Source organism: Protopterus annectens, chromosome 12.part0 (assembly GCF_019279795.1).
Source record: "Protopterus annectens isolate FY-2018-M chromosome 12.part0, PAN1.0, whole genome shotgun sequence".
NCBI lineage: Eukaryota > Metazoa > Chordata > Ceratodontiformes > Protopteridae > Protopterus > Protopterus annectens.
Window position 1 is genome coordinate 993,636,530 of NC_056746.1, and position 27,899 is coordinate 993,664,428.

A 27,899-nucleotide genomic window follows, 5' to 3' on the forward strand; every position below is an offset into this window, starting at 1 on the left:
TCGACACAAGGTGCCTCCTTGTGTTAAATTCTTTTTTTTTTATATATCTATATATCTAGATATATATATATATATATATATATATATATATATATATATACACACACACACACACACACACACACATATATACAGTAACAGTTTGTCCTTGGTTGCTGTGCGATCTGCCCACTATAACCTTGAGGGTACCACGCTCAACACAAGGCACCTCCTTGTGTTTAACTTATTGTTACTTTTGCATACAACAAACAAGCAAATTGCTGTCATTCTACAAGGCAGCAGATACCACATACCGGACAAGTAACTCTGTCATTCAGCAAATTGGAACCTCATATACTTAAAAAGCAAAGTCAGGCATTCAACAAAACAGTACTTAAAAGCAAGATCAGTCATTGAACAAAACCGGGCATATGATATATTTAAAAGCAGTCAGTCATTTAACAACACAATAAACACATTGCCACTATTACTTTGAACTGCATTTTTGTTTTAAAAAGAGGAAATAAAGCAAAACATTTTTTCCCATAGCCATTTTACCATCTTTAGCCTGTATGTTTGCACACCGTGAATAGCTAAAGGTCCGAACTCTGACCATTCCATACAAAACAGTGTGGAATTCACAGAAGAGCTTTCTGTGATGGGCCCTTTGTAATTCATTCCACAGTGTTCTGCAGCAAGATCAAAGTTCTGAGTCCGGGTCACGGCACCAAATGTTAAAGTGCAGTTTAAAAAGTACATAAATAACATTAATTATCTTTTAGTCTTGAGTCAAGAATAACTCTTCAGGATGTGCAAAATATTTTCTTTTTATTATAAATCTTATTATAAATCCACATACGTTGGTGCTGGGAGACTATCTACACAATTTAAAGTTAGTCTCTCTAAGCAGCAAAAATACACAGTTCTTGTTTACTTTTCTTGTCAGTATCATGCATGCAGAATACTGACATGGTCAAATAGGATTTCTGCAGACCCTCGTGTTGCTGCACGTGAAAACTCCACAGTAATGTTTGTATTAGAAATACACAAGCCATCTAACTTGTTAATCAGTCTTGTTTCCTGACCTTGTACATTTTAGTAGCAGTACATTCCAACTTCCCAACATTCCTTGTAACTACCCATCCCAGCCTGGGAAGGTCGAAGCTTACATACAGTGTGTTCTTTCTTACTTTCAGAAACCAGTCTTTATAACATTCTTAGCCCCTTCAGCACTACTTTCTTTTTGCATTCAGTCATCTGTTAATACACTTGGCAGCTTGATATTAAAATGCAATGAAACACTCACAACTACAATAAGTATTTGTGGTTTGCATAACTATGCATCTATACTACATATCATTTTTAACATGAACAAATATTAAATAATTCATTAAACATATTTGTGAAGAAATTCTAAGTTAATATGTATTTTGTGTAGAATAATCACGAGAGATGCATTTTTCTCTAACAGTATTGATGGAGGGCTTAAAAGCTTTTTGCATGCAAATCTGATGGGTAGCTTTCCAAAAAAGTTGGTGGGACTCTCCTTAAAGAAGGAATGTGATGACTGTGTGTAAGTGAGTGAGGGCATAGATGTTTCAAATGATGGATATCTAGATTATGGAAGTAGAGACTCTGATAGAGGAGGTGCACAGGCAGTGTGTTGGCACATGATGTGGAGACCTGGAGGCAATACAGGAGTATAATCAACTTCATTTAAGATTAAATGGGGAGCTTATAGGTAAAGATCAGTTATATTTGAAGAGATCTGCTCTTAATGAGTGGGTGCAGAGAAATAAAGGGGAAGTTGATAAAGTCCAAGCTTAAATGAATATAGGTTAAGGGCAGAGTAAGATGCATTCAGGCCAAGAAGAGACTGCTATTTAAAGATATTAGTAAAAGCTTGTAGAATATATGAATTCTATCTGAATGAATTGGAATATTGGGATAGATGGGAACAAGAATAGCTAACTTGCTTTGCAGGGTAGAAATGCTGCAGATTACTCTGTAGCAAATGGAAGCATTTGCTGAGCCCATGTAGGAAGGTGAGATGTGGCAAACATTATGTGAGGCCATTCCACCTTCTCAGGGAAGCTTCCATGCCTGATGGCCTTAACATTGAATTGTACAAGTTGTTACAGAATACTCTGTTGTCCCTTTTTAAAGTAATTATTGATTCCATTGTAAGGGAAGGTATTGACAAAGACTCCTCTATTACTTCCACAGATGTCATTATTTCCCAGGCAGGGAAGGATAGGTTCATAGGTTCATACTAGGCTATCTGCCCGAGGGCATTTGCAAGCCTAGCCCATCGTTTTGTGGCTTACGCCACCCCTTAAGTATGGGGAACTATACCCGTTATTTTGCTGTGCCTCTGTCGAGCAGTGACACTGAGGTAATCCCTGGGGTATATCTGCGATCTCCCATCCATTGGTCAAGATTTCTCTTGAACAAGGCCAGCGAGGTGCTCTGCCTCACATGTACCGGGATTTTGTTCCACAGCATAGGGAGTCTTTGGGTGATGAATCTATCCCTCCAGCACGTCCTATTAATAGCCGTGTCAAGGTTTAAGTCTCCGCCCTTGTGGCTCTGATGGATCTAGATTTTTGAGGTGAAGCATATTCATCAAATCTGGGTTTGACATGGCCTTGTATGTTAGGCAAAGGTCACCTCTGAGCAAGCGGTGGCGACTGAATAGAGCTGGAGTTCTTTCAGTCGGGCAGCATAGGACAGATTTTGAGACCCTTTATCCTTTTGGTGAGGAACTTTTGTGGCCTCTCCAGCTGCTGCAAGTGTCGGGTCAGATACATTCCGAATGGGGCATTGTACTCAATCATTGGTCTGATGAGTAAAGGGAGACTATGACCTCCCTTGATCTAGATGAGAATCCCTTCATGATAAGGTGGGCAATGTAGAAGGTCTTCCTAACTACTTTAGCTACATGGGTGTCGAATGACAGACTACTATCAACCTGGGTCCCCAGGTCCCTGATAACTTCTTCTGTGCTCAGTGGATTGCCACCTATTTGGTAGCTAGGGGTAACCTTGTTTTTCCCGAAGGGTATGACTATGCATTTTTTGGCATTTAACTTTAGGCCGTGGCTCTGGCACCAGTTATCTGTTTCTGTGAGACCCTTCTGAAGGATATCTGTGTCAGATGTGTTTTCTACTATGGCGCCCAGTTTGCAGTCATCTGCAAACTTTGTCAGCCATAACCCTTCTGTGTTTGCTTGTACTTCAGAAAAGTAGATGCCAAACAAGAGTGGGCCCAGGACTGAGCCCTGTGGGACACCACTTGTGACAGGCTTTGAGTCTGACATGGCGCCAGCAACTCTGACTCTGTGGGTTCTGTCACTCAGCCAGTTTGCAACCCATCTTGTGATGTATGGGTTAACATTTAAGCTGATGAGTTTTTCAATGATACCCGAGTGGGGTATTGTATCAAGGCCTTAGCCAGATCGAGGTAGGCTGTATGGACTGCCTTTCCTCATCAATGGCTTTGGTGACTGTTTCGAAGAAGTCAACCAAGTTTAAAAGGCATGATCTTCCTTTGACAAAGCCAAACTGGGTTGGATCCAAAGTCTGCAAATTCCCAATGTCTTTATTTATGAGGTCCATTATGATCCTCTCCATGGCTTTGCAGATAAGGCTTGTCAAGCTAATGGGCCGGTAATTTCCAGGGTCGGTGGAGGCACCGCCTTTGTGCAGTGGGACCACAGTTGCAGTGCACCACTCCTGGAGTGCGTATCCAGAGGTAAGACTTTGATTAAACAGCTGTCCTAGCTGTGGGTTTAATTCCTCATTGAGTTCGTGGAGCACACAGCCGGGGACACCATCAGGTCCCATGGATGCTGTGTTTTTGCTTTGGAGAGAGCAGTTCTCACTTGGGCGCTGGAGATGTTTGGGGGGCTGCAATCGTTTGGTATAGATATCTCTCCTTTTGGGGGGAGAAGTTTGCACTGAACCGGTCAGCCAGTATGTTGGCAATGTCTGTAGGATCAGTAATCTTCACATCATTTTGAACTAGTTCTGAGCATATCTGGGAGTTTCCTCCCAGGTTTCTAACATAGCTAAAGAAGGCCTTATGATTGTCTTTTGAGTCTTTAGCTATTTTTCTCTCAAATTTGCTTTGGATGATTTTATGAGGGCTCTTAGTTTTTACTTATAGTGATCAAGGGTGTCTTACCTTTTAAGGATTTTGCTCTATCTTGTAGTAGCTTCCTCCTTTTGTTGTAGAGTTTGTTTATGGCTGGGGTCCACCAGACTGGACGCTTGCCTTTGGTACAAAGAGTCTTTGTTTTGCTTGGGATTGCCTTATCCATGCAGTCCTGCAGGTGCTGGTAGAAGGCATTTGTAAGTGATTCAGCGGCTTGAGTACTGTTTTCCGCCAGCTCGGGGCCTTAAAGGAGACCACACTAGTCTTTAGAAGTGTGAAGTCGGCTTTTGAGAAGTTCTTTACTGTGGTCTTTTTATTTCAGGTGGGGGTGGGATGAGGACCTCCAGCGAGATTAGTTTGTGATCTGATCTCACCAGTGAGGGGTGTACTTCTGGTGTTGAACATTGTGCTCCCATGTTCGTGATGATGAGATCAAGTATGTTATCTCCTCTTGTGGGGATGGTGACTAGTTGTTCCATGGCATTTGAGTTTATGAATTCCAGGAACTTTTGGGCTAGGGTGTTTGGGCTTGAGTAGTGTTCCCAGTCTATATTAGGGTAATTGAAGTCACCTAGTATGATGGTGTTTGGTGATACATTTATCCCTCTAGTGTTTTCAGGAAGGCCATGTGAGGTTCCTGAGTTTGTGAGGGTGGCCTGTAACATGCTACAATTTGCAGAGCTGTCTTGCCTATGGTTAATTGCACCTGGATGGTCTCTGATGCATCGTGCGTTGCCACCAGTCTTGAGGTGTGGGTGTCCTTGATGAATATGGATACCCCCCCCTCCTTTCTTGGTATTGTCCGGATTTTGGGGCCGGAACGCATGATATGAGGTAAAACCTGACAGCGCTGGGGTGCTCTCAGGAGCCTTGAACCAGGTTTCTGTCACAGCACAGACATCGATGTTCTCCATACTGAGAAGGGCCTCGAGTGCGTGCATTTTGAGATTTAGACTTCTGGCATTGAGCAGCATTACCCTTAGTTTTTTCCTTTTTTGTGTTCTAGGGTGGTAGGTTTAGAATTTGAGCCTTGCCTAAAAAAGGCACTATGGGGGTGGCAAGAGCCTTTGCCAATATCCGGAATCCCAGGGTGACAGGTGCAAGCTGTCCCTTGGCAGCGTGGCTTGTCCAGCATGTCATCCCAGGCAGACAGACACTGGATCCCCTTTGAATGACACCAGTGTTTAAGCCAATTGTTAAAGCTGATCATCTTATCTCTGTATTGTGGCATCATTCTTGGTGAAGGTAGGATACTGCTCAAGGTCAGGGTCATACCTGCCTGGGCTACATAATCAGAGAGCTCCTCAATGTCTCTTTTCATGTAGTCCAAGGAGGTACGTCTCAGGTCGTTTACACCAGCATGGACAATGACTGAGTCATATTTGTACCTGCTGTTGAGAGACCTGAGTGCTTGCGTTATGTGGCGGATTCTAGCGCCCGACAGGCAGCTTACTGTGACCTTCTCCTTACTCAGTCTGGTGAGCGGAACGTCAGTGTGTCTGAGTCACCAATGACTAGTGTGTCTGGCATTGTGTTTGGCCTTAAGGGCTGTGACTGTTTGACACTCTGACTGTGAGGTCTATGTGTTGCAGGTGTTGTGTTCTGAGGTGGTGGTTGTTTGGGTGTCTGCTTTGGTGGCCTCTGCTGTTTTGGTAGATTTTTGATCAGAGCCTCCGAGTATGTCTTTGTGTGTTTATGTGTATGATTTGAGGTTGTAATGGTACTATGTGAGACTGGGTCTATAGTGTGTGTGGTAACCTTCTCCTCCTGACTGGTCTTGCCAGCCCTATGTTGAGAGAGCTCAGCCTCCAGTTTGGCCGTATAGTTGCATCTCTCGCATGTATTTGTGTTTTGTGGGAGGAGGAGAGGGTTGTCTGTGTACATGAGGCAATTGTAGCATTGCCTCAATATTCCCATGTTCACCAGCTGAGCAGGAGAGGACACTAGCAACTGATCCCTCGACATGCTAGAAGGATAGACAAAAAAACTTTAAAAAGAATCCGGGGGACGTGGGTGACCGAGAAATGGGGGGTTGCCTTTTTGGGGTACTATGTATGACAAGAGTGCCGTATCAAGGTAATAAGTACTGTAGGAGCAAGTGCTAGGTTTAACAGATAGAGAAAAGTCTACTTGGAGTCAAGTACTTGGAGTCAAGTAGAGATTATCTTTTTAGTTATAGGATGCGCTGATTTGATCAGTAGTATAGTTCGAGGAAGGTAGTTTTAAGGGAAAATTTGAAGAGTGGATGCAATTTAATTTTAGAATTTCAGGCCAATGTTGTTGAATGCAGACATTAAATTATTTGTATGTCTCTCAGAGGTGATGGTGTCTTCTCAGCCTGGTTTTGTTAAAGGCAGGTCAAGTGCTGACCATATATTAGCTTTGGTTATGCATTTGTAGGGTCTTAGGCATGTTTCAGAACATCCTTATACTTCTTGACCTGTTAAAAGCCTTTGAAGCAATTAACTTTATATTACTTTGGTAAATTCTGAATTATATGCAAGTCCCAGTGTTTTTATAAAGGCTATGCAGGCTTTGTATCTGTGACTGTGTGCTAGGGTTTTGCTTTAATGCATCTACTTGACGTATGCTTAAACTTTTTAAAGGGTACCCGTCCATTGAACTACTCAGTGGGTTACTGACTGCTTGGAAGGACATTCTGGGGTGGAATCTGCATGGAGCACACCATCCGGTATTTGGTCTTTCCTGAAGACTGCATATTTCTTCCTCTGCATCCACAAGACATATTGTGATATAGTAAAACTGACTAACAAACAAAAACAAACTTGCACGCATATTCAGAATGCTTTGGAGTTTATTTTGATTTGGTATTACATTGTAGTGAAGGGTAATATCTTGAGCAACACTTTTAGGGTTGAAAAGATTGTTTTGTGTGTATGTTTGACTGTGACCCAAAGGTGGATTAAAGGAAGAAGTCACAGAGCCAGCTCCTGCATTTATTGACAACTATAGTACAGTACAAACAACAGTTTGGCAGTTATTGACAGAAAATGGCTGCCTTTTAAGCTTTTTCAGGTCAAATGAACTCTAATGCTCTTTTAGCACAATCTGATGTTGAAAAATTATTTATTTATTTTTGTTTATTTATTCTTTGTAGACCAGGTTAGTCACACTAGGCTAGTGGCCTCTCTTTCCATGGATACCCGAGGTGGTATTTATTCGAGTAGGGAAATTTTGGCCAGGGTATTGGGGAACTTTATATTTTTGATAGTTGCCGTGGAATCTTTTGCATCCACCTGAGCTACCACCAACTCAAGCAGATAAGACCTCTGTTTAACATCTAATCCAAAGGATGACACACTCAGGAGTGCAACAACCCCACAATGCTGCACTGCAGTATCAGTAATCAATCTACCTAATGTGGGAATAGAACCTTCAGTCTTCTGCATCAAAGTTGAGTACAAAGCATGTTGCATCCCTGGCAGTGCTAAAGGAGAAAACCTGCTCATATGCAGGTCTTCAGGACTTAAAGTTCATAGCTGTGATTTAATAAGTTGAAACCAGGAAGCTGTTGTCAGTCTGTTTTATATATTGTAAATTGCTTTGGCATTGTAGTGTTACTTGTGTGTGTGAGGTGTACTGCTCATCCTAACAGCTGTAGCAAATGCATTTATGAATTGTTTTTATTTAGACTGTTTTGAAATGTTTAAAGGAGGGGAACTGTAACATTATAGTGATTTCTGACATGTTTTGTTTTATTCTTTATTGTTTAGATTCCATGTTTGTGTAGCAGTGCCACGTGCTTGCTTTGTAGGTGCTGCCCTTCAACTAATAATTCCACCATTACACGGCTCATCTATGCCTTCCTTCTCCTCCTTGGGACAATTGTTGCCTGTATAATGCTGGCACCTGGAATGGAAGTGCAGCTTAAAAAAGTAAGTTGGGCAAATGTGCACTGTTAACAAAATTTCACCTTTGACTTCCCTTTTAAGTAAAATAATTTAGTTCCACTCTCAACTGTATACCTTAATTTGTGTGTGTGTGTGCGTGTACACACCCTTGTTAAAATGCCATGTTTTTGTGATAAACAAAAATGAGACCTCAATAAATCATTTCAAAGCTTTTCCCATCTTTAATGTGACCTATAACCTTTACAATTCAATTGAAAAACAAACAAATCTGTTTGGGGAAAAATATAAAAAACATATAATAAGCTGGTTGCATAAGTGTGCACACCCTTAAACTAATACTTTGTTGAAGTACCTCTTGATTTAATTACAGTATTCAGTCTTCTTGGGTACACCCCTGCCATCAATAAAAGAGACTGATTAACCCGAAATAAAGTTCAGCTGTCCTAGTAGGATTTTCCTGACATTTACTCAGTTGCCTGCTACAGCAAAAGCCATGGTTCACAGAGAGCTTACAAAGCATCAAAGGGATCTCATTGTTGAAAGGTGTCAGTCAGAAGAAGGGTACAAAAAATATCCACAGCATTGGCTATACCATGGAACACCGTGAATACAATCATCAAATAGTGGAGAAAATATGGGACAACAGTGATGTTGCAAAGAACTGGACATCCCTCTGAAATTGATGAAAAGACAAGATGAAAACTGGTCAGGGAGGCTGCCAAGAGACCTACAGCAACACTGAAGGAGCTGCAGGAATTTCTGGTAAGTACTGATTGTGTGCTACATGTGACAATCTCCCATGTTCTCCATATGTCTGGATTATGGGGTAGGGTTGCAAGAAGGACACCTTTTCTTACACAGAAAAACATCCAGACCTGGCTAAAATTTGAAAAACAATATATCAAGTCTCCCAAAAGCATGCGGGAAAATGTGTTGTGGTCTGATGAGACCAAGGCTGAACTTTTTAGCCACAGTTCCAAAAGGTACGTGTGGTGCAAAAACAACACTTGGTTTTTTTTTTTTTTTTTCAGCTGGAACTGGGGCTTTAGTCAGGGTGGAGAGAATTGTGAACAGTTCCAAATACCAGCCACTTTTGGCCCAAAACCTTCAGGAGTCTGCTATAAAGGTGAAGATGAAGAGGAATTCCATCTTTCAGCATGACAATGTCCCCAAGCATATATCCAGATCAACAAAAGAATGGCTTCACCAGAAGAAAATTAAAGTTTTGGAATCGCCCAGCCAGAGCCCAAACCTAAATCCAATAGAAAGTCTGTGGGGTGACCTGAAGAGGGCTGTGCACAAGAGATGCCCTCGCAATTGACAGATTTGGAGTGCTTTTGCAAGGAAGAGTGGGCAAATATTGCCAAGTCAAGATGCGCCATACTTATAGACCCCCTACCCAAGAAGACTGAATGCTGTAATTAAATCAAAAGGTGCTTCAGTAAAGTATTAGTTTAAGGGTGTGCACACTTATGCAACCAGCTTATTGTATGCTTTTTATTTTTTATATTTTTCCCCTAACAAATTTGTTTATTTTTAATTGAATTGTGCAGGTTATACGTCACATTAAAGGTGGGAAAAGTTTTGAAATGATTTATTGTGGTCTCATTTTTTCATATCACAAAAACCTGGCATTTTAACAGGGGTGTGTACACTTTCTATATCTACTGTATGTGTATATTTGTGTGTGTGTGTGTGTGTGTGTGTGTGTGTGTGTGTGTGTGTGTACACACACATATATATATATTTTAGTGAGGAAATAACTCATTCCATTTGTTGCTTAATAGGGGATGAAAAAGGACCATATCTTTAAATGACAGTGTCATCTGCATATAAAATTATTCGAAGGGGGTGGATTTCCAAGGGTAAGCTCCTTATAATGAGGAATAGTAAAATGAAAGATTGGCTGGGTCTTTGTGCAACCCTTTTACTAGCAGCAGCTGTTGGTGAGGAGAAAGAGCCAGTCTGTAATTTAAGTATCTGTTTGACGGGAATTCTTTGAACCACATGGTCATTTAGGGGCTGACATTGGCTGAGTTAAGTGGGTTCAGGAAAAAGACTGTGACCAATTCGGTCAAAAGCCAGATCCACAGATACTGTGCCGGATCAATGGCCTTTGTCTCTGTTTAATCAGAATGTCATCTGTAGGTCTGTACAAGCCAGTCATTGTGCTTTAGCCTGTCCACTGTCCATGTTGCTGCAGAAAAATTGCCTTGTTTGCAGGTGAGATGTTAAATGGCAAGAATGGACACAGGTCTGTAGTCATTTGTAGGTGTTCCTAGGTAGGTACTAGGCTATTGGCCCTAGGGCTTGTATAAGCCTAGCCAAAAAGGTACCCTGACTTTCGCCACCCAAGAAAATTATTTTCCTGTACCCCTGTCGAGCAGAGCCACAGAAGTGATTCTCGGGGTGAATTTCCTATCTCCCATCCAATCGTCATGATTTTTCTTGAAGAGTGCTAATGAGGAGCTTTGTTTGATATAGATAGGTAGTTTCTTCCAGAGTATGGGAATTCTCTGGGATAGGAATCTATCCCTCCAGCATGTTCTGTTTATTGTGGTGACAAGGTTTAGGTCCCTAGAGCATGTAGCTCGGAGGGATTGGGATTTGTTTAAGTGGAGTATGTCCAACAGCTCTGGGTTTGACATAGCTTTGTATGTTGGGCAGAGATAGCCTCTGAGTAGGCAATATGCAATGGAGTAAAGCTAGAGTCTTTTGAGACTGTCTGCGTAGGGCATCTGTTTGAGGCTGGTAATCCTCTTTGTGAGGTATTTCTGCGGCCTTTCCAGTTGTTGTAGATGTTTTGTGAGGGACATACCAAAAGGGGCGTTGTACACTGTAATGGGTGTAATGAGTGGCGAGTAGAGGGGAACAATAACCTCTCTTTTCCTGGATGAGAAACCTTTTGTGATGTGTGCCACGTAGAAGGATTTCCTGTTGGATTAAAGATTTTTGGAAACTGTTCTGTTTTCCTTTGGGATGACATCACATTTGGTGATAGATAATTTGTGTAGATGTTTTTGTATGAGAAGTGTATGCTTCTCACAAAGGTAGATTAACCAAGTGGGGAGTTAATTTGTACGAAGATTGGCATCATTTGGGATTTTGTCTAAAAGCTGTACTATATCTTTCATAGAAATATTTTTAAAGGAGTGGAATACTTTCTGGTGGAGGAGGATGAGATTGATGGAGTGGGATGAGAGCTGGCCTTGTTAGGGATACTGAAATTTAATTAAGAAGGTCTGTGGCACAGATAAAAGTTGTGACTGTTTTTGATGGATTCATTAAGTAGAAGTTCAGCTGGTGGAGTATGTCATGGTATGTGTTGACTACTTTCCAGATTTTATTTATTGTATTTCTGTGATGTGATAGGGTGTTTGTTTTGTGATTTTTGAAGTTTTTAAGCTAGGTTGCATAGTTGGATGAAGTAGTTGTGGAGTTCATTTTCCATCCCTTCCAAACATTGTCACTGATGTCGTAGAGAGCTTTCAACTCTTTAGTAGATGTTGAATAGGGTAGCAGATACAGTCGGTGGGGGTCATTGTTCACTAAGAATTCATGGCACTATAGGTGAGAGAGAAGATGGTTTTAATTTTTTTAATCTGGTGTTTGTTGTTCTGGAAGGCATTGAGCTGGAGTGGCTGTTTTAGTAATTGGGGGCAGGATGGCAAATGCCATAGTGCAGTGATCTAGAGAGGATGGTGTTGTCAGTAATGGAGGGTTCAGCTGCCATTTATTAGATCTAGTAGTAGGGAGTGGTTCCCTGTGACAGTTTGGTCTTGTGAATTCTTTAGTTTGTTAGGTAAAGCCGAGGTTGTAGAGCAAGTCTGAGAGTGTTTAGACTGGAGGAGATTAAGGTCGAAGTTTCCCAATATAATTTTTATATGGGCTGATTTCATCCAAGATGGGCCAAAGTTAGAGTTCAAAGGGTGTGGTTGAATAGTTTTAGGGTTATGGCTGTTAAGTTTAAGTAACAGTCATTTGCGGTTTGGTTTGCTTTGACTTTACTTGGACAGTTTCTTTGACAAGGAAGAATGTACCTCCACTTGGCCTGTTGCCTGGTGTGGCTTTAAGAACAGAGGTATAATTTGGAAAGTAGAATTTGAGGTTTGAAAAGTCCCATTGTACTCTAGCTTTTTGTTCTATTTAGGATGCCTAGCTCCCTTAATGCCATTAGTGAGTGCAGTTACTTTGGCTTGTTTATCATGCATCCAATGTTTAGCAGTACTTTTAATCCAAAAAAAAAAAAAAAACGGCAAAAGCACTACAATTTCACTAAAACCAAGTCCAAGGTACTCAGGAAAGATATCACCAGCAACATAGATAAAGTTGAAGCAGTTTTAATAAAAAAAAATAAAAACACTGACATAAAAGCATACACTTTAAAACAACAGCATTTTCGTTTCTACCATCAGATGTGGATGGACAACTACAATGATGGTTTTATATACCCTTCTAAAGCACAAGTTAACCAGTAAAATTGAATTTATTTACCTTGACTTTCAGGGCAGTGGATTTTTTTCGGTGCTGAGTTGCCTGCCCAACACCCAGGAATGGCCTTAGGTCAACCAGTGCCCTAGGCAAAATGGCTCCAGGGCGCCCCCACCACACCACCCGGTGCCCTCATCCTGGTCTACCTACGCCAAATAAATACTGGAAAAGTACCCCTGCTAGAGTGGCGCTCTAGGCAGCCGCCTATTTGGCCTATGCCTAAGGCCGGCTATGCCATCACCCAATCTTCAACGAAGGCATCAAATGATTAAAAAACTGATTATCATAAAATTCATGAATATTCATGACCATTAAAAAAATAAATATTCAAATCATGAACTCTAAAATGGTTTAAAACACACTTCAAAATGTATAAAATGTACATGATTAATTTGTTTAATCTTAAAATAGAGGAGGTTTACATAATTCCTGCATGGTGAAAAGCAGAATTTATAGTCAGGCTCCCTCTAGTGGCCAAAGTTTTAATCACACTTTCATTTAAAAACATTTAATACAGCAAGAATCCAGTGTACCTCAAGTTTTAAGTTTAAATGAAAATGAGTTTGTTGAAAATTGTACTTCATAAGTTAGCTGCTCTCATCTTCAGTACAGGGGCTAGGGACACATGCTCATTTAAACCAGGTGGAGTGGTGGCTTGTCAAGTAATCTGCCACCATAGCTCCCTATACTCCACCCTTTCTTCCCATTGACCCCCTCTTGCTTCTTTTTGTAACTCCTTCCAGCACAAAAAATGTAAACTTCGCTTGATGTTTTAAGTTCTTTACACCTCTGTAATTTAACTGGGACTGACTGTTGATGCAACACAACCAATTATTGCAGTCCTATTCGTGGGAAAGTTAGTGAATTCATTTATAGGCCAAGGCTGGGATGTAGTGCCATTTTCCACAATGTAGCAACTGTTTGCCATTCCTCATTATTTAATAAGCAGACCCACCCCAGCTTCCTGATATTCATCGTGCATACAGCTGCAGTCATAACAGATGGGTTATCCTGCCGTCAGGCGGGTCCTCGGTCGGCCGAATTCCAAAGTCTAGGTCCGGCGTCGGTTGTCGTCGCTTCTTCCCTGATGTCAGTGCGGTAGGGGTATAAAAGAGGCAGCCGACGCCATATTCTTCAGTCTTTCTTACCACGCGGTTCCCGAAGCAGAAGCAGTTCGCAAGTGCCGGTCGGCCAGCTCCTGAGATTTACGAAAGTATTTCAGCGAAGTCTTCTTGAAAGCTAAGTTACCCCGTTGGGGAAACTTTTCTTGCCTCAGACCGATGTCAGACAAAGTTAATAATTGCATTTCTTGTGGGAAGCAAATACCGCATAAGGATTTCCACTCTTTCTGTATACCTTGCTTAGGCCCAGACCACGACGTCTCGGCCTGCCGTTTCTGTGCTAGATTCAATAAACGCACTATTAAGCGTCGGGCGGAGTTCGCCCTTCACTTTTTCGGCAAAAAATTTAATTATATTATGTCGTCGGATTCTCCGACTCCAGTTTTGAGCAAAAAACGCAAAGATAAGGACCGACATACGAGGTCCACACCACCTACTGAAACCACGCTAAGGCAAACTACCGGTTCTCTGGTACTCAGCGAGGCGCCTGTGCAGCCCCTGACTACCGATGACAATGCATTACCGGTGTCTTCAGTACCCGAGGTCGCAGGCTCCTCGGCCCCCATTCCTACTACAGATCCCGATGCCACTTCTGGCGGGGAAACTCAGAATTTAGACAGGCCTTCCATTTCTCAAGGGGTCTTCAGGCCTTCCTCCTTCTCTATTAAAGCCTTCACTAAATCTAAAGCAGACATGAAAACCAAAAAACAGGTTCCTCAGACCCCCCTCTCAGGGCACCATGCCTAAAAAACAGATGCTTAAAATGGCTGAGGATTTGATTACTCTTATCAGGGGTTCTCAACCCCCCTCTGACAAAAGGCCCAGATTAGAGGAAGACTACCCTTCCTCAGATCAAGCTTCTATTACCTCAGAACTATCTGAGGACCAGGATTATGCCTATTCTCCATTCGAAGACTCTGATGCAGAGGAGTCTATTCCCTCGGTCTCCCCCCCTGAGGACTTCTCTTTTGGGGAAACCCCGCATACATTGAGGGAACTGAGGGAACACTTTCATTGGGAAGGCCAAGATTACTCAGACTCCAAGAAAAGGCTCAGGGAATTTCTTCTGCTCACTTAGCATAGGCCTCTGGTTATCCCTCCTGTTTTAGATATATTGGATGATGTGTACACAGAAGCCAGCCTTAATCCAGATTCTTTGCCTCCAGCTCCTGTTAAACCAGACGGGTATTACTGGGTTCCTGATTCCCACCAGTTCCTATATAAAAGCCATACTGCTGACCCAGAAACAATTTCACAGGGTCCCAAGGGAATTAAGGCCTCTACTGCTAAAAACCCATTACCTTCAGAGAGAGATTCCAGAGCTTAAGAAAGGTGGGGGAAAAAGGTGTACACCTCAGCCACTTTAACCATGAGGGCATTAAACTGTCAGTTCCATATGTTAAAGTATCAACAGTTTTTGATATCTCAGCTGAAAAGCAAGATGACATAACCAGAACCAGATTTAAGAGTTGCAGGATTTGTTGCATGGTGCAGAGCAAGTGGGTAAACATACCTTGCAGTGTGGTTTTGATGCTTTAGAGGCCTCATGTAGAGCTGCTGTTACGGGGTCTGTTATACGTAGGCATGCTTGGCTCAAAGAGCAAACCTTACCAGATCATGTCAAAGCTAAATTATTAGATGCACCTCTTCAAAAAGATGTATTGTTTGGTGTTAAAGCTGAGGAGGTGCTAAAGAAAATGGAGGAAAAAGCGAAATCAATGCAAACGGTGAAAGATTTCCTGCAGGTACAGCCTCCACATTTCAGCAGAAACTGGCCTTCAAAAAATTGGTCCTTTCCAGCCACGGACAGACCTCAAAGGGGCAGATACAGGCACCCAAGGGGTAGAGGGCAACCTCCAGGATCTTTCAGAGCCAGACAGTGGCAAGCACCAACCCCAAGAGGTGCAGAAGATAGATCACAGTCTTTTAGAAAACCGACACAATGACTTCCCCCTACACCTTTCAAGCAAAGCTTTAATGGCAGCACCTTTGGGCGGAAAACTGACATTATTCTCAAAAAAACTGGCATATTGTTACAAAAGACAAATGGATTCTGGACATTATAGACAGAGGCTACAGGTTCCACTTTCACACCCTTCCAAAAATGAGAGGCATGCCAAACCTGCCACAAAATTAAAGGGCAGAGGCACATAAACAAGTTTCAGCTCTCAAGGACATGAAAGCAATTCAAGAGGTACCTGCAAAAGAACAAGGTCAAGGGTTTTATTCCAGACTATTCGTGGTACCAAGGAAAGACAGAGATTGGAGACCTATCTTAGACCTATCCATCCTAAACACATATCTACAGGTGCCAAAATTCAAGATGCTCACATTACAGCAGCTTCTTCCCATGCTGGGCAAGGAGTCTTGGCTGGTAACATTGGACCTCAAGGAGGCATACCTGCATGTCCCTATCAGACAAGATTGCAGAAGATACCTCAGATTTCTTGCAGGTTCAACCCATTACCAATTCTCTGCATTGCCCTTTGGCTTATCTACTGCACCCAGAGTGTTTACGAAATGCCTGGCATCAGTAATCGCCTTCTGCAGACTACAAGGGATACAAATCTACCCATATCTGGATGACTGCCTGATCCAAGCGGACAGCAAGGACATATTACTGCAGCACCTGGCGTTTGTAATAAAACTGTTGAACTTCCTGGGATACACAGTCAACAAAAAGAAATCAAAACTAATACCCTCTCAACAAATAATTTTCCTGGTTGCCAGCTTGGATACAACCACCCGATGGCCTACCTCACGCCAGACGAGCAAGGGCAACTGTCTCAATACTTCAGAAAAATGGCAACTTACACCAGGCTAACTGCAAGGAAAGTCCTGCAGGCTCTGGGATTCATGGCATCTTGCATCCTACTAATCCTATGTGCAAAGCTGCATATGAGGAAACTTCAATGGTACCTGAAAAACTTATGGTCTCAACACAGCCTCAGCTTGGAAGCGATTATACCACTCATTCCATGCCTTCAAAAGGAATTTTTGTGGTGGACTCAAGCTTGCCAAAGAAACACAGGTCTCCCTTTCTGTGTACCTCAAGCAACTCGATCATCACAACAGACTCCTCAGACTACGCCTGGGGAGCACACATGACGGATCAGTGCGTTCAGGGAAAATGGACCCGAAAAGAGAAGCACCTTCACATCAACCAAAAGGAAATGCTAGCCGTGCAAAAGGCTATTATGACCTTCAAAGACCTACTGCATCCAGGCCAGCTATTGATAAGGACAGATAATACCACAGTGATGTGGTACATAAACAGGGGGGAACTCATTCATACCCCCTGTGCAGGCAAGCCATGACCCTATGGAACACAGCACTGGAACTGCAAATTCAACTAGAGGCACAATTCCTGCCAGGGAAAGAAAACACACTGGCAGGCAACCTAAGCAGAAATATGACCAATCCGCACGAATGGAAGTTGCATCCTCAAGTTTTCACAAAGATAACTCAGGCATGGGGACAGCCAGACATAGATCTCTTTGCTACCCACAGAAATTGCCAGTTGAAAAAATTTTGTTCAAGGACCTATCATCCACAGGCCTGGAAAGTGGACGCACTTTCCTTCAATTGGGCAACATTGACAGTCTGCCTTCCCGCCTCTTCCTCTGCTGCCCAAAGTTCTATTGAAAGCCAGAGCAGAGAGGCCGAAAATGATTCTCATTGCTCCAGACTGGCCAAGACAACACTGGTAACCGCTCCTGAAGAGCCTGACACATTCCCCACCATGGATCCTACCTCTAGTCCCTCTTTTGTTGTCCCAGCGCAACTACAAAACCCTTCACAGCAATCTCAAAACTCTAAATCTAGCTGCATGGAGAATTCCTTGATTTCCCAACAGTTTCGCCTCTCCAAGGAGGTGCAGGATGTCATCTTGGAGGCCAGAAGACCCTCTACTAGAAAGGCCTACTCTGCCAAATGGAAGCGATTTTGTGCCTGGAATCAAGAAAAGGGACAGAATCCTTGGGTAATAAATATACCTCAAATTTTACAGTACCTAGCTGAAATGTTAAACAATGGACTTTCCTTCTCCTCCATCAAGATCCACGCTTCAGCCATTTCTGCATAATACAACACGGATCCTCCTTTATTCTCTCGCCCTCTCTTAAGGCAGTTCCTCAGAGGGGCAAATAATATAAAACCCCCAAGTAAACCTCCAGTCCCTGCTTGGGACCTCAACTTCGTATTGGAAAAGCTGACCCTTCCTCCATTCGAGCCAGCTTCTTCAACAGAGTTACAGTACTTGTCATGGAAAACCGCCTTTCTTCTGGCTATCACCTCAGCACGCAGGGTTTCGGAGCTACAGGCACTCATGGCTGTGCAACCATTCATCATTTTCCATCAGGACAGAGTTTCCTTACGAACCAACCCTACCTTTATGCCAAAGGTAGTATCCAGTGTAGCTTTGAATCGGACTATCCACTTACCTACCTTTTATCCTAATCCTAATCCCCCTCAGTGGGAAACTTCTCCACCTTCAGCAAGTATTCTCACTATAATGAATCAAGTGCTTTTTTGAAAATCTAGGAAGAGTGCAGCCCTGGCGTGATAAGTTGTACTATAGAGGTGTTTGAGATAAAGCAACAGTCTGAGAAGGTCTGGTTAGAATGATCTGTCATAAATCCCTGTTTGTTGTTTGTTTTTTTTTAAGACGTCCCCTAGGCTATTATCAATGATCTTTGCAAGTATTTTTATTTCGGAACATAACTATGTTCTGTGGTATCAGAGGATCATTTCCTGTTTTTGGAAGAGAAAGTTGTATTAGCTTTTTTCATGAACAATAGGAAGATTACCCTTTGACATATCTAAATGAGTAGGGTAACAAGGTACCGAGAGTTCTCTTGAATGCCTTATAAATGTCAGTGGGCACCCCATCCAGGCCTGAAGCCATACCCTTGCTGCCCGTGAATTGCAAATAGTGCCTCATCTAAATTTGATTGGGTGGTTGAGCTGCAGCCGAACTAAGTCACTGGGTGTCACCTGTAGGACTCATTGCCCTGAAAACCGTCCTCAGCTACTACTGGGACAGGAAGTCCTTGAGTAACAACTCGGTATAAAAGTCCCTAAAGGTTTAATTTAAGGTCAGGTCCCTGTGAGTAACTCGAACAGGTTTCCTGGCTGCTGTGATAGTTTGCTGCATATATCTAGCCAATAATTTGTGGGAACACAGATTCTTAGCCCAAGAATTTGTTCTGGTCCTTAACCACCTAGCTACCTCCTGCAGTGCCATGACCTGTCACTTTATAGTTTTCATCTGGGCTTGCAGTTTTGCATCCTTATAACCACCCCTTATGCGTAGACATTCAACATTGGCTAATATTTCCTCTCTTCAGTTGCATGCTGATGTTGGCTGCTTGTAAAGCTTCTAATTGTATAGTCTCCTACTTCAGACCATTAAGCAATCAGAGATGACCCTGTAGTAACAACCATTTGAAAACTTTTCACATATTCACGATTTCAGCTTGATTCTTAAAGGACAGCAATGGGATTCTGTTATTAAATGCACAAGTTCTCTGTCCTTTTTCTCCCTATTTATTGTCCCTGCTATGAATAAACAACACACCATGCCATTTAAAATATTTTAAATTGACTCTGTTTCAAACAGTACCTTACTGTATTGATGTCAAGGCCACTGAATACAGGTAGTTTTCTGGCCAATTCCTTCCCCAAACTGACATCATCATGACCATCCTAAAAACCATACAGAAAGTAAAGGTTAGAACAAGGAAACTGTACAAGTCAAGCCTCCTGTTGTGAGCTGTCAAGTCACAGCAGGTAACAGCTCAATTTACCCTTAGCACTTTGACAGCTAGGGAAGTTAGGTGTGAAAGGGGATGGGAGATGAGGCAAACTAGTACAATTCAGGTTTCACAAAAAAACTGCAGTGTAGCCATTCTAAAAAGAAGCGGCAGCAAAAAGCATTTTGAAAGTCTGTTCTGTGGAATTTGCACTGTTTATGTTTTAAGTAGTCATTCAATGGCATGAAATGTTACTTAAAACTGACTGAAGGACAGCAGTACATGCATGTAAAATCAATGCAATGACAGAAAATTTAGGAAGAAAGAGGCCTGCATGGTGTAACTTTTTACAGACGAGCAATGTGGGATACCTAGAGGCAGACTATCAGAATTACTTCAAGATGCCAGACCCCATGTGGTCATACTCAGAAATTATGTATAAAAATATATAAAACCTGTAAATAGTCCCATGAGTGGTGTTAAAATGTAGGAAACACCAAATCGTGATGAAATAAACATGTATTTTGAGTCTGTGGGTGTGGTCCTCCTTTAATAATAAGCTCACACTGTGAGACCAGGTGTAGGCAGTTAAGACATCCTTTTTTCAGATAATTGATTATAGCTTAGATTAAACTCTGTCTGCCAAGCTCAGACTTGCTGACAGTGGTAAATGCACAACTGCTGTCCCACTTAGATTATTGTAACATTCTTGCATTTTTGCAGTGATTTTCTTGCATTTTTGCAGTGATTTTTGTGCCTGCATTAAGGATAGAACTTGGCAGCTAGGTCAGTGTTTTGGTAGTTTGCTAACTAGCCATTTGCAAGGATTGTACAGGGTCTGCTCTGGTTGCCTGATGACTTTAAAGTCTTGATGTTCACCTTCATGCTTTACATAACAGTGGTTCTATCTGTCAAAGGTAGCTGTTGAGGCCTTGTGTTGCAGTGAAACAACTCTGATTGTCTGGAGCAGGACTGACCGCCTTTCCAGTAGCTCATATTGAAGACACTGGCAGAGAATGTCTTTTTTTTTTCCTGTCTTGCCCCTGTCCACTTGAATCTGTTACTGTCCTTTAATATTGATGTAAAGACTGAGTTCCTGTTTTGGGGAAACTGGAGGTCTCTTCTTTTTTGTAGTTTATTGCAAGCCTGGAGGCGCTGTTTAGTCAATGTTTGGGTTCATGAATTTTTGATTGCTGTAATTTTTGCATTATTTTATTTATTATCCATATTTTTATCACAGTGCTGAATTGCATTTCTTTTTGGGTTTTTATTGTAAGTGATTGGCTATTAATAACTAATAAGTTACATTGCGTATCCCAATGGTAGTAAAAAAAAAAAAAAAAAGGCAGAAGAGATCATATGAAGAAAATTCTTTCATTTGGTACCCACTTGTCAGAGCATTTGAGAATTATGGCAAGTGTGCAATTTACCCTTAGTTACTGCTTGCATAAATTCTAAGTTTGGGGGCTTGCACATCACCTTTAGGCTCTTGACTTAAGGCAAGCACTGATCTTATAGTCACACATTGTACTCCTGCTTCAGGCTGTATTTTGAATGCAGCCACTCATTTTTTTCTGCTTTTGTTTTAACAGGATAGCATACCTAATCACGTCTGTCTCCAGTTTATTTTTCAGCGCTAGTTTTAATGTGAGCTAATAGCAGTAAGTACCTCCATCCAGTTGTTTAATTAAAGGATGTTAAATAACTTTTTTTTTCAGTTGCGTACTAGGAATAAATCTGTTGGACTGTTTGGGATTATGTATTTTATTCATGCCAACCTGAGAAGAATGCATCATGCTGCACACTTCAAAGATTCTTTACTCAAGAATGTATTTTTGAAAATGGAAGACTGTACTGTACTGTATTGTATCTATTATCAGCATTGATGTTAGCAATTTATCAATTTTTATAATCAAATTAATCTGTTTTTATACAGATACTGCATACCTGAAATGTAGCACCCTCTGTAGTACATGAGCAAGGGAGTTTAGATAGCTCTGTAATACATGAGCAAGGGAGTTTAGATATGTCGTAGTGGAGAAGAACAGAGTAGGAAAAGTACCCCCAAATGGCATGCAGCAGTGGTTGGGAGTGTTAGTTTGCCAACACTGTTAAGATAACTGAAATGTCGTGTTTATTCATGCAAATCTTCAAGTCATAATTCATATTTAATTCTAAGTTCTGTTTTTTTTTTTATTGCTGGGGATGTTTGTATAAGACATGGCACAACTGTACATAGTCCAACTGGCAGTTTACCTCCGTGGCTAGCTTAGAGGGTGGCACAGTGTTATAGCAGTTAGCCATGTTGTTTTGCAATACTTGGATCTTCAGTTTAGTTCATGGCTAGGCTACCTTCTGTGTGAAGACTGCATGTATTCCCTCCCTTCTCTTGAATTTTCACCACAGTTTCTACTTTCTTCCAGTGTCACAAAGACATGGCGATAGGAAAATTGTTGACCCTTTTTTAAGTTGCCTGTAGACATGTGTGTTTGCAGTAGACTGTTCTCCGACCTGTGATTTCTTCTCTGCCTTGCTTACTGGTATAGGCATTAGCTCCCCCGTAGCTTTGAACAGGATAAACCTGGCACTTGGAAAATGATATAGTGGTAATTGAGTGTTTTATCATACTACTTTTCTGATGGCTAGGTTAGTGAAAATAGTTACGATGTTGGAAAGAAGTTTCCCTAATGGTGTTTGGAATCTTTTAAAAAGCACCTGAGGATATGTTTTTATTGCATTCTTGATCAATATGAATAATTCTACAGCAGCAGCTTCTCTAACTACTTGAGCTCATATTGTCAGTGGTAATGGTACTGTGGTACACTAGCGTTTCCAAAAAAGGGGGAGGAAAAGTTTGCTCTTACTGTATTTTTAAGGCTCTTTTCTGGAAGAGGACTGCACAGAATCTGCTAGTCCATTTTTTTCTACCTGTAAACTGTAATGCTTTTTGACTAATCTCAGTAGTTTATAATCTGGATGCAATTGCCTTTTTAACACTATATGTGGTTTATGTGGCAAACAGATTCAAAGAAACTTTGTCATTTAGGACCACACAAGTGCAGCCTAAACAAAATTACAAATGTCAGCTCATGGGAGAAATGCAGTGCAAATAATGTAGGTACAGCGGTATCAAAGAATAACGTAAGAAAGAAAATAACATGTATGACATGCAAGAGGTAGTTCACATTACATAAACACATTCAGTACCCATTATCCAGTGATAAATAATAAATACCCACCCCCAAACCCCTACACTGTTAAGATAGAAAATAAATAGAGACTAGTGAATAGCAGCTGTTTAGTTACCATATTGCACTTGTTAACCTTGGACATGACTGTATAGCCATCATATTGCATAATAGTAATGCTGGCGATAATTGCTCAGAGCAGTAGGATTAAATGAAAAAGAGACGCTTCAGTGCATCAGATATTATGATTGGTGTCTGTATTAATAAGTCTTACAGCTGTAGGATGCAAACTGTTCCTGAATCTGGTAGTCCTACAGCGGAAGCTGCAGTACCTTCTGCTAGATGCAAGTTGTGAGAACCAGTTGTGGACCGGATGGGTCAAATCGGGTAGTATTGTATATGTTCTCTTTCTTGATCTTGTAAAGAAAAGCTCCTGAATAGGAGAGGTTTGTGCCCAAGATTTTCTCAGCCACCTTTACCACCCTCTCTAGTTTCTTTTTCTCATCAGCATTGCAGTTGCTGAACCATGCTATGAAGTTGCTTGTGAGGATGCTGTCAATAGCTCCCCTGTAAAAAGTGGTAAGAGCAGACAGTGGGAGCCTAGTCCTTTTGAGCTTTCTCAGGAGGTGAGGCCTCTGTTGAGCCTTCCTGACTATATGGTTGGTGCTAGCAGCCCAGGAGAGGTCACCAAGAGATGTGAAGGCCCAGGAACAGTGGGTACACGGCTTCTTTTTATGGGACAGCAAACCGTAAAATAAATCATTCACTTTTGAAACACTGTATGGAAGCAAGTTCTTAATGTGAATGGCAGAATATCTATACATCTAGAACGGGAATGTGATATTGTCCAGTACTAAGTATAGTTTTTATAGTGAACATGATTTAAGACTCCATAGAATTTTCTTTGGTCATATTTCAAATTATTAGATTTTGCAGTGTTTCTAAGGCATACCAACAACAGCTAACAGGTAATCCACTATGGAAGAGGTCCGTGAGATAACAAAGAAAATTCCAAAAAGTATCATCTACAGAACCAACCACGACAGCAGCAAATAATGAAAAAGCAGCATTAATTAAAAATTAAAATAAAAAGGTGAGTGCTTTCATGCCCAACTGAGCACTTCTTCATACCAACAAAAATTATTAAAAAACAGCTGCCTTAAATACCCAGTACTTCAAATAATCTCCGTCACAAGTCTTGCTAGTGTATGCCTTAAATCTTTATTCCTAATGGCTAGTAGATGTTCTCTAACTCAATCCTTTAACAATCCCTTGGTCTTACCTGTATAAAAACATGTACATGTTTGGCAGAAGGTTAAATAAACAACATTGGCAGTAGAGCAATTAGCCTTGACCCTAAAGTCAAACACCTGATTAGTTGCAGGATGCATGAATGTATTGCTGCTATCTATACTTTGACAAAAATTACATCCACCACATGGCATTGTCTACTAGCCATTAGGAATACTTTGCAGAAAACTTTACAGAAAAGTGCGAGACTAAATGGATAATCAGGTTTCAAGCAGATGCACATCCAGGGTTAAATGGCAGTGTACCTTTAAAGCCTGTTCTCAGGGCTCGTGATTTATTTAAGTAATTGGTCATGTGATTGAGATTATTTGAAGTACTGGGTATTTAAGACAGTTGTTTTTAATCATTTTTGTTGGTCTGAAGAAGTGCTCAGTTGGGCATGAAAGTGCTCACCTTATTTTATTTTTAATTAAAGCTGCTTTTTCATTACTTGCTGCTGTCATGGTTGGTTCTGTGGAATATACTTTTTGGAATTTCTAAGGCATGTTTTGGATTTGTTTTTGTAACTGTGCATGCCTAATGTTTGATCTTCCCCTAATTCTCTTGCCTATCAAAGCCATCTCTTTTTATGAATTTCATAAAAAGAGCTTAAAAATTTTCTGTTAGATTTATGTAGTTTTGACTAAGAGATCTGTGTGCGGGCACCATTTACAACTTTTTCTTGTTTTTTCAATGCCTTCTCTTCAATGGTAACTACATAGATGAAAAGAAAATTACAAAGTCTGCACTATACATAAGACTTGTCCAGTTTCAAGGCAGAATGCAGAGAGAGAAATTCTCCCTTGTCTCTCAGGTTAACTTAACCCTTTAAAGTGTAATGTGATATTCACAAATCCACAGAGTCCATGAGCTCTGTGCTGCTGGTACATTTACATTTCACTGATGCTCAAAAAGTGTGTGGGTCAGAGCTGTAGCTGGATCATGGCAAAGGGAGCAACTGCCCATGGTACAAGCTGTTGGGGTGCCAGTTAGGCAGAGGTGCAATCATTCATTCATTCATTCATTCATTCATTCATTCATTCATTCATTCATTCAGTAGTGATTGCCAGCAGTGTAAAGCAAATGTAAACTGTCTTGCAGTGGTTGTCAGTAGTAAAGCATGGCTCATCCTTTTTCTTTTTGTTATATGGGGGCACAAATTTACCTAGCTACTCATTTAAGCAGTGCACAGTTGGATGTCTGCCACTCTAAAGATCACCACCTGAAGTACCAGGGAACTTTGAAGCCTTTTATGGAAGTTTAATGGTGCTCGTAGGGTTAAAGTTTCAACAGCTCACAGACATGGGATTAAATTATTTTTAAGTAAATTGTGAATATATTCATCAACTGCTGTAAAGCAAAACTTTTAATCTGTGGTTTTCTGTGGGTTACACTGCATTTAACATGGCACATGTTGGTAGCAGGAAGGGGTTTTAAGCTGTGCTGTGATGATCAGTGAGCTGTCTACACAATTATGTGACCATACTGGTCTCATTTATAAATAGCAATTGGCAAGTTGAGTAAGATGGTAGGAGAATACGTTAGACAAACATGCGTAGATCTGGATTCCTTCTCTACTGCCTTTGTTTTTGTTAATACTTGGTGGACTACTTCAGTAAGATCAGTAGAGTCCTTAATACTTAAGGCTAATTGCCCATTTGTAATTTATTTATTTTTTTGTTTTGCTTTTGAATATACAGATACCTGGATTTTGTGAAGGCAATTCTATTTCCAAGCTTCCATATGTGCATGGCTATGTGAACTGTGATGCTCTGGTTGGCTATATGGCTGTGTATCGTATCTGCTTTGGAATGGCTATGTTCTTCTTTGTCTTCTCGCTGCTTATGATCAATGTGAAAAATAGCAGAGATCCCCGAGCAGCAGTGCACAATGGGTATGTATTCAGTTTTGACAGTCAATTAAATTTTTTTTTGTTCACTTCTCAGTGTAAAGCGTACACTGACTATGCTGTCTGCACTAACTTTGTCTCAGAGAAGTACATTGTATTAAAAGAAATTCTTATCTTGGAGCCATAAGCACTCTTGAGATGGAATTTCCTTGCCAGTGATCATCCAGTAGCACCCTTTAAATGTTGCTCTTTTTTGTAGTGAGATAACTTAAGCACAGAAGAAATCCTTTTAATTTGACCATTAGAAACATGAAAGTAAATAACTGTTTTCTAAAAGATTAGTAGTGCTCAAAGCTCCACCTTTACTCTGCTGCAATTTAATATTTTGGTTGGATTTTAGTTGCTTTGTTACTGCCATGTTTTGTGGCAGAGATAGTGGCAGGGTTAGTAATGAGAAGCACTAAATCGCTATGAAAAAGTACACTTCATCTTTCGATCTGTTTCTTGAAAAAGAAATTGTTCTATTTGAAGGTGTTGCTCACTGTGTTATATCATGGAATGTTTTACAGTTCTTTGTGTTGCCTTATTTATTTTTAGTGCATTATGCATTTTTAACTATCATTGCAGTTTACTCATTTAGGACAACATTTTAAGTGAATATGTACATAACTATAGTAAAATGTACAGCCTGTGTCCGTTGTGTAACACAGGGAGCCACCAGTTCTTGTCATTCCGAGAATTATGCATAAGGATGAGAGGTTGAAAAGTATCCGATCTCCCCAGCCAGCTCCTTGTGAACTAGGACACCAGACATCTCTCTAAGTAGTTGTGGAAATGATGGTATACAATTTGCCCATTTCACCTTCTTGTGACCTTTGTGGCTGTGGCATCCAGAAAGCTTGCATTTGGTGATTGCCAAGGCCAGGTGTTTTGTCTGACGCACATTTATGTTCCTGTCCATTAGAAACGTGGGTCTTGGTACCATTACACAAGGATATATGTAGGAGGGTGACTATTGCTTGGGGTGGTACACCATCCTGGCTGCATTTGGCTGTGATTGTTCATGTGTTGCTATGAATTATTACAGTAGAAGTTGACCATCTCTTGGTAGAGCTTTCTGTTGCACTGCTTCAGAGATGAGATGGTGGCTGTGCTAGAATATAATATGCAGAAGTGATGCGCATATGTTCTTGGCTGGTGTGGTAGTGCGGTAGTGCATACAGAATTACAGCAGCAGTCAAACTGGGAGACTGTATGATCTGTGCCCACTTGTTATCTGTATCTGTAGCTGACAAATAGTATACACTGTATGAATGTGGGCAAAGTTTGTTGAAAAGCTAGTGCTATGTGAATAGCTGTGCATCTGAGGCAAAAGATATTCCAAAATTTGGGTAAGCTAGAACCAGCACACTATTCAGTAATAGAAGCAGCAATGTATGTGGGATGTAGACTATGCCAGAGCTAGGCTTTGTGTCTGGGGTAGATGATGTCTCGGAGATACCCTGGCAAGGCCAGTGCAGTGCCATCCACGCAAGTCTGTCTCTAGAGCATGAAAGTGCCCCAGAGCTGCACATGTCCAGATCAGTGCACTACAGTGATTCTTGTTCTTGTATTGGTGTGTCCTAGAACTGGAATATCGTAAAGCATGCATTTCTGCGCTTGTCCCAGAGCAAGAATGACATGATCAGCACTTGTCAGTGGTAGGAATCAGTACAAGTAGCTGGGATGGAGAGAGAGATTGTGCGGATGGTTATACTGGGGGCAAGAGCACTAATTCCATACCAACATCTACAGTTTTGTTGGCAGGGTACTTAAGTAGGTTTTGTATGCGGTTGCTCCACATTGCAGTGAAAGGGATACCATTTTCTTTCCCATTTTGTTGCAAATAGGGGCCAACATGGACAGCATTCAGTAACGTACTTAACGGAGTGGTACCTTTAATCTGAGTGATGTCCATGTAGAGTATTAGATTTAGCTCCTTTGGTTTTGTTACAGTGTAGCTCTTTCCTTAATATGATCAATCAGTTGTTATACTGGGGAGACAGGATAGTACACGGATGGCTCCTTCTCTTAATATGTACAGTAGTGATTTGGCGACTGCATTTAGGTATTAAAACAAAAAGAAAAAAACAGAAAAGTATATACATTACTGACATAGCTTGTGTTTGTATATTTAAAGTGTGACTCCTTGTGTATAATTT

At 41.1% G+C, this 27,899-nt stretch overlaps 1 protein-coding gene across 1 annotated transcript in view; it reads left to right on the forward strand.

Annotated features, from left to right (window-relative positions):
* LOC122816928 (serine incorporator 1-like) overlaps positions 1 to 27,899 on the forward strand; it is a 583,434-nt gene that overhangs the window by 27,232 nt on the left and 528,303 nt on the right. The window contains exons 2-3 of the mRNA XM_044090011.1: positions 7,869 to 8,030; positions 25,550 to 25,743. Coding sequence (XP_043945946.1) covers positions 7,869 to 8,030; positions 25,550 to 25,743 — 356 coding nt within the window. The remainder of the gene's footprint in view (positions 1 to 7,868; positions 8,031 to 25,549; positions 25,744 to 27,899) is intronic.